This window comes from Neopsephotus bourkii, unplaced genomic scaffold (genome assembly GCF_033783945.1).
Source record: "Neopsephotus bourkii isolate Nb327-2 ecotype Australia unplaced genomic scaffold, CSIRO-AGI_Nbou_v1 NB_1594, whole genome shotgun sequence".
NCBI lineage: Eukaryota > Metazoa > Chordata > Aves > Psittaciformes > Psittacidae > Neopsephotus > Neopsephotus bourkii.
Genome location: NW_026902070.1, coordinates 412,671 through 419,922, shown reverse-complemented (window position 1 = coordinate 419,922; position 7,252 = coordinate 412,671). Strand labels below are relative to the sequence as shown.

General features: G+C 60.1%; 2 protein-coding genes across 2 annotated transcripts; both read right to left on the bottom strand.

Moving 5' to 3' along the window:
• Nucleotides 1–364: 364 nt before the first annotated feature.
• MCIDAS (multiciliate differentiation and DNA synthesis associated cell cycle protein) lies at nt 365–1,966 on the bottom strand. Its single transcript, XM_061372076.1, has 4 exons — nt 1,936–1,966; nt 1,345–1,574; nt 1,093–1,203; nt 365–847 (listed from the first exon to the last, which is right to left on the bottom strand). Exons 1-4 carry the CDS (start codon nt 1,952–1,954, stop codon nt 365–367), a joined length of 843 nt encoding a protein of 280 aa, XP_061228060.1. The 5' UTR covers nt 1,955–1,966.
• Nucleotides 1,967–3,794: 1,828 nt separating this feature from the next.
• CCNO (cyclin O) lies at nt 3,795–5,260 on the bottom strand. Its single transcript, XM_061372075.1, has 3 exons — nt 4,997–5,260; nt 4,728–4,913; nt 3,795–4,598 (listed from the first exon to the last, which is right to left on the bottom strand). Exons 1-3 carry the CDS (start codon nt 5,243–5,245, stop codon nt 4,113–4,115), a joined length of 921 nt encoding a protein of 306 aa, XP_061228059.1. The 5' UTR covers nt 5,246–5,260; the 3' UTR covers nt 3,795–4,112.
• Between the last annotated feature and the right edge of the window lie 1,992 nt (nt 5,261–7,252).

Here is a 7,252-nt window from a genome sequence, read left to right as displayed (position 1 = left end):
GGCAGCCTGGTCTACTGGAAGGTGTTTCTGCACATGGCAGGGAGGCTGAAATTGGATGGGCTTTAAGGTCCCTTCCAGACAAAACTGTTCTATGCTTGTATGAAACTACTGAGGGCGAGCTGTTAACTCTATAGCCACAAGACCTCTGTGTGAAGCCTGGCGACCACTGCAGTGCCCCCCTCTGCCGCGCTTCTCCCTTATCTCTAGCCTCCAGCGATGGGGGAAAATCCGAAATACTGAAATACCCGTTTTCAAGGACAAAAAGAGACGCCGGGGGATGGAGGGAGATCCCCGCCGGCCTGACTCTGCTTCAGGTCCCGCTCCTCCTCTCCCGGACACGCGTGTGCGTAGTGGCGGGAGCGTCTCAGCGAGGCACCCAGCGGAAGCGGTACCCGCCGGCTTCTGTGCGAAAGGTGAAGGCGCTGCCCTGCGGGAAGGCCAGGGTGCGGATGCCGCCCGCCTCGCCCAGCGACGCCCGCAGGCTGCCACCGCCCTGCAGCTCGCCACCGCCCTCCAGCTCCCCGCAGTCCGGGCGCAGTGCGGCGTGGGAGGTGAGCAGACCGCGGAAGGAGCCGTGCAGGCGGGGAGCCGGCCGCGCCCGCTTGGCCGTGGGGCTGCTCCCCGGGCTGCTCCCCGGGCTGCTCCCCGGGCTGCCCCCCAGGGTCCGCAGGGCGGCGCGGCACTTCTCCGACACGGCCCGCAGCATGGCGTCCACCGCCGCCGCCTCCTCCCGCGGCTCCGGCTCACCGGCACCCACACGGGGCGCGGCGACGGGAGGAGGAGGAGCATGAAGAGGCGGAGGAGGAAGAAGGGCCGCCCCGTCTGTGCGATGCGGTTGCATCAGCGTCTGCCGGAAGAGAGAGCGCGAAGTCCGCAGGCTGCACCTCACCGCGGCCCTGCACCGGCCCGCAGTGCCCTGTCCCGAACCTCAACACACAGACCCCGACCCCCACTGCAACACCCTATTCCACAATCCCGCCACCGTGGAGCTGTCCCACACTTTACCACTCAGCCTCAACCCGAACCCTGTCCCCACCGCACCGTCCCCAGCTACTAGGCAACTAGGCCAAATGTTGTGCGGGCAGCACTTACATCGAGGACGGCAGCCAACTGCCTGGCCTGGCTTGCCAGCTCCTTCAGCTGCACGTTGCTCTCCTGCAGTGCCGCCAGTTCTTCCTGCCTCTGCGTGAGGGTCTCCTGCAGCTGCGCAGGGCAGGCGAAGACAGGGCGGATGGGACAGCCGCACCACCCAGAGGTGGGGAGATGCTGCACACCAGGGCTGTGCAACACCTCAGTAGGATGAGAGCACAAAGAAGCCCAGCGCAGGCCCGTGAGGGTCCCTACCTGGCTGTTAACCTCAAGGGCATCTCCCAGTGCTTTCTGGCCCTGGTCTGCCAGGTCCCTCCAGCATGGCTCCGGGGAAGGTGGGTGCTGCAGGGGCATCTGTGCCAGCGGCATCTGTGCCAGCATGCTGCTCTCCAGCTGCGGGGTGCAGCAACCAAAGGCCACCTCCTCGCCAAGTGAGAAATCAAAGTCGGTGCAGTCCAGCGATGATGGCATTAAGGTGGATGTGTCTGAAGGGAACAGCCACAGGTGTTAAGACAGGTATTCAAATCTTCTTCCCCTTGACCGCAGTACACACATTCTGGTAGGTCCCAACAAGCATTTTCTCCACTGTCGCAGCTGTACACCTAAATTTAATCTCTTAATTTGGCTTTAAATTCTTTCCCCCATGTGGGAAAGCTCAGTGCCAGCCCAGGTTCCCTTAACGGGGTGTACAGAGTGCATGCTGCTTAGACTGCCGCAGGTTGGGAATCCTGAGTAGGAACCCAAAACCCAAAATCAAAGCAAACGAAAGGGAGACAGAACTCAGTGTGACTGTTGACATGCACATGCAGATATGTTTGGCTCAGGTAAGGAAATATATCTACTCGCCAGATATAAAATCATCCATAGCATCTCTGAACTCCTGGAAATCTATCTCTGGTCCATCCTGGAAGTAGGGACCCTGCAAGAGGTGAAGTTAATATGCCAGTGAGCAGCTCCGAGGGCTCATACCTTCCTGCGCTGCCCACTGCTGCCCATAGCGCTCAGACACAGGCTGGTGCCTGTGCTCAGCACCTTCCCACAGCCCCAGCACCCCTGGGTGTTTGTCTCCTGCCCTTCCACATCTAACGAGTGGGTCAAGACACTGTCCCCCACTGTGCCCGTTTCACAGGGAGGTAGCCTAAGGCTGCCAGCACCCACCACCTTGAAGGGACCACCCCGCGGGTGCCTGTGGTGGGGGCTGCCAAGCCTGCCCCAGCTGGGGGTTACCTGCTGCAGGGTCACGGGGCCGGCCGGGGTGGTGGGAAGGATGGGGTCACAGGCTGCCAAATCCTGCCAGTCGATGGTGGTGAGCGCTGGGTGCAGTGAGAGACAACGGTGAAGGGCCCGGGCAGGGATGGACACAGCCAGGGCGGCGCGGCTGAGTGGGAATCGCGGCCAGGGTGCACCTCGATGGGCACGGTCGGGGGATGCAGGGCTGGGGAGCACGGTGGGGGCCGGCGGACACTGGCGGGGGTCGGGGCTGCCATCGCGGACAGACTCACCGAGGGCGGGTGCGGAGGAGGACGGCGGGGCGCCGCTGCGGCCAGGGAGGGACGGGGGCGCTCGGGGGCTCGGGGCGGCCCCCACCGCACCCCCAACAGGCCGGGCCGACTTCTTGGAGGGGCGGGCGGGCGGGCCCGTGACCCTGTTGGGGCAGATGCTGCCGAACGCCCGGCGGCGGCCGCCCTGCTCCATCCTGCCGCCGCGACACCGGCACCGGCTCCAGCCCCGGTACTGGCATCGGCGGACGATGTCCTGCCCGCGCCCCGCTCGGCGCCGCCCCGCGTGCAGGGGCGCGGGGGGCCGGGTCCATGCCGGGGGCTGCCCGGGCCCGGCTGCCCTCCGCCGGAGCGCGGAAACCTCCCGCCCCCTCTCCGGACCGCGCCGGCGGCTCCCGCGCCCGCGGAGCCCTTCCCCGCGCCCGCGGAGCAGGGGCGGGCGGAGGGGGCTGTCCCGGAGATGCTGCCTGCGCCGCTGCCGAGGACACTCCTCCCCGGCCCGGTGTCATCAGTTCCCCCCGTCCCGGTCCCTGCCTGGGGCTGGGCGGGTGTTTGTAAGGATATTTCCGAAGCGGCAGGGCCAGCAGGGGCCGTCAGCGGCGGAAGAGTAGAGTGAGGACAGGAAAATCCCAAACCGTCCTGCGGCATCGGGACTTCACTGAGCCCCGCACCGGGAGCGGGAGGGATTGTCCCCACCTGGGGGTCCCGCACCGCTGTTACTCCGAGCCCGACTGAAATCAAGGACGGGGCTGGAGGAGGCTAAACCCGAGGCTCCCGCGATGGGTGCTCCGGTGGTTCCCGCCCCGCAGCAGCTCGGGCGGTGCTGCTCCTGCTGCCCGCGGCTCTGGCGACAGCCGCGGGTGCGTCTGTGCGGCTCCAGCGCCACAGCAAAGCAATGGAGAAAGTGCAGTTCTGTGACTCTGATGTTCCCCGTGCTACAGTGCCACCGTGTTTGGAGCATGCACGTGGGTTACAGACCTGCTGCAAAGAGTCACCAGTCGCCTTGTTATCTGGCGTTTTGGTGTCTTACACTCAGACCCCTTCATCTATTTTATCTATTTTCTTTCCCCGAGCCGTGATCCAACCAGAGAGAATCAGTCTGAAACGGTGAATGACACCACCGGCTACCACTGTTTTCTGGAGCTGGAGCTAACTGCTGGGCAAACTCGTGTGTGTGCTCTCCCAGCAAATAAACGAGAATGGGTCACGAGTAGAAAATAGTTTATTCAGCGTTTATTCGGTCTTTCTGCAGTTATCTTTATGGACCATCCTCCAAATAGATAACACAATGTTATCCATGTTATTTACACGCTGGGGCTTAAGAAACAGCAAAGGGAAAGTGCAACTGACGGACAGTAACATCATGTGCAAAACGTGATCCGACTCTCAAACGCTAACGATCAGTTGATCAGACTACACCACCTCTACAAAGCACAAACGGCGAGCCAGCACGAAGTGCCCTCAGCCAAAGCCGAGGCGGGCAGTGCAGGAGCCGGAGGTGCCGGTGACAGGCGGTGCGGTGAGTCAACGGCCGCCTCGCAGCCAGGGGCACTTCTGGACCACCTCCGGGGGCAGGAGGAGCGGCAGGGACTGCCCGTTCAGCGACACCAGGAGCTGAAGCTGCTCCATGCAGTCCCGCAGCAGCTCCTCCGGGTAGCCGCTGACCCGCAGGTCCAGGGGCCGGCGGTGGCCCAGCAGCCGGTCCGCCAGCCCCAGGCTGCCGGCGGCCAGCAGCGATGGGGCGTACCCGATGAAGGCGTAGTCCGCCAGGCTGAGCTCAGAGATGCCGCCCGCCAGGATCCGGGCGTCCGCTGCCTCCGCCGCGTCGGCCCCCTCCGCCTGCAGCCGCACCTGGCTGAAGTGCTCCAGGAAGAAGCTGATGGTCGGCGCCGACAGGTCGAAGCCCAGGCGGAGCAGGACGATGCACTCCAGGTTGCGGAGCTGCTGGACGGTGAAGGCGCCGCAGCACAGGGCGAGAAGCTCCTTTAAGCTGGGGGGGTGCACCTCCACCTGCAAAGGGGAGACGGGAGGAAGGAGCGGGGGAAAGGGAGATTGAGCCTGGCCCAGGGCTGGCACCGGGGCCGCTTGGGGTGGCCGAGGAGTGCCGCAGAGACTCGGCGGCGGGGCAGCCCCACCTACCTGCTTGGAGGCGATGAGCAGCGCCGTCACCCCCAGGAGCTGGAAGCAGTCTGCGGCCACGGGAGTGGTGGCGAGGAAGCGGTCGAGGGTGTTGACGGTTAGGCAGAGCGCCTCGAAGGAGAGCCCGAAGTGCCGGTGCACAGGGATGAGCCAGCTCACCAGCTTGCAGCGCGCCTCTGCCGTCACCTGCGGCATCGGGAGCGGGTCAGGCGGGGCCGGTACCGCGCTACCCGCGCCCGCCGCCCCTCATCGTCCCCGCTGCCCCCCACCTGCGGCTGCCGGGCAAGCGGCTCCCGCGGCTGGAAGCGGCTCTCCAGCCCCTTGCGGGAGCGGTACCAGCTCTCCCCGTAGTCGCGGAAAGCCTGCAGCTCCTGAGGGCTCTCCGCCACCGCCGCCGCCGCTGTGTCCGTCCCCGGACGCCGCCGCCGTGCCGGGAGCCGCGGGCAGCGACAGGGGGAGCCGCGGGGTTCCCTCCGTTGCGGGGTGAAGCCGCACCGCCCGCTCGCCGCCGTCACCATGGCGGGGCGGCCCGTGCCGGCTCGGCTGCGGGGAGCGGCGGCGACCGCGGCTATTTGAGCGGCGGGGCCGGGACCGCCCGCCCCCGGGCACCCCCCTCCCGCCTGCAGCGGGGCGGCCGCTTGGCACCGCCGGGAGCGACGTCTCCAAAACAGAAGGGGACCGAGTTACCAACCTCGGGCTCTTCAGCGCTTCCCGCCGGGCGGAACGGCTGAGGAGGAGCCGCCGCGGGGCTGAGACCCGCGGGGAACGGCTCCGAGCACGGTCACTCACTGGAAGGGCATGTAGGGCACTGGGCAAAAGTGCCGCAGTACCCGCCTCTGGCAGAGCCCGAACTGAGCCGGCTGGAGCTGCTGCATCTTCTTTTCATAGAATGGTTTCGTTGGAAGGAACCATAAAAGCTCATCTCATTCAAACTCCCCTGCCATGAGCACCTTCTACTAGAACAGGTTGCTCAAAGGCCCATCCAATCTGGTCTTGAACACTTCCAGTCTGACCTCAACACTTCAGAGTTTAAATGAGATGAGCTTTATGGTTCCTTTCAACACAAACCAGTCTATGGTTTGGTTATATGAGCCACGGATCAAGTCCACTATAGATGAGGGAAGACTTACGGAAGGAAATAGAAAAGCCCTCCTGGGTAGAGTGACAAGTAAGATGTCAGTGGGAAAAGGAGAGGTTCAAGCAGTCTATTCAACAGTAAGAGAGGAAGGGATGGAAACTCTGCAGAGGATAGCAGGAGCAGTAATCATCTGCAAGGCGAGGGGACAGAGAGCAGCAGGACAAACTGCCTTTTGAAAGCATACAACCTGCAGAGCACTGTTGCAACTGCGGTAAGAAAGATCAATTGATACTGGTCTTGTGTCTGACAAATAACTTGAGAAAAATAACAGAGGTGTTAAGAGATTTATTAAATAAAAAAGTTAATCTACCCAACAGAGCACAGGCACAGAAGTTGTTCACACACACTGCAGAAGCAGAAAGAACCGTAGTCTTTTTCATTTGTGTTTAAGATAACCACACTGCACACCAGTGTGACTCATTTCACCTGGTTTGCAGAAAACTTGCTCACTCAGGAGTGTGCAGCTTCCTAGTTATTTCATATATCCCCTTAATAGTAACAGAAAGAAGCAATTTCTTTAGAGGATTACAAAGCAGGGCATGCCAGAGGAAGACACAGAACATGTCTGAATTTCAACCTTACCATACACAAATTTATATGCATCACAGTTAAACAAGGGAAAAATCAAGGAAAATTAACACTTTCACTACGGTTTAGCCATTTAAAACCAACTTAAATGCAAAAGTCAAATCCAGAAGAAACAGGTGCTTGTCAATCGGTGAATTACTCAAATGTATTTCTAATTCATGTTTCCGAAGGACACAAATAAAAGACCTCAACTAGAACAAAATCTAGAAAATCATTCAGGGTCTCCAACGAATGTAGTTTGCAGGTTTTAACTCCTATGCCTCTGACACGAAAGAAGGATGTGTCTGGGCATAGAGAGTGCCAAACTGAGGGCTCTTCTAGGAAACCAGGAGAACCACTAGTTTATCACAATTAATAAAAAGACAAAGTTACCAATTTTTCAGAGTTCATAGGAAAATACTGTTAGGAGAACTTGCCTCTTCCAAAATTGAGTGCAGCGTACTATGCCCAAACTGGTTTACTTTCAGCTTATGTTTCCCTCTCAGCCCAGCAGTACCAGTTCTGCTGTCTTACTTCAGCTGGATAGCTCATGTATTTTGCATTTTCATGTATTTTCCTCAGTGCCCTTTTTGCACATAATTAACATCCACTTTACGAAATCTGTATTTTTCAGATTACAAAAAAGTATCTTCCACACTCTTCCTCTGCTGGTACACACAGAGTTCTTACTTGACTGCAGCTGTTTAATAGCAACTGCCCTTCTCCCCACCTCCTATCCCCAGTATTCCTCATTTTTGAAACCTGAGATGGTTATCTAAAATTTCAGTTCATACGTGTAAATGGTGTGGACAGATGCAAT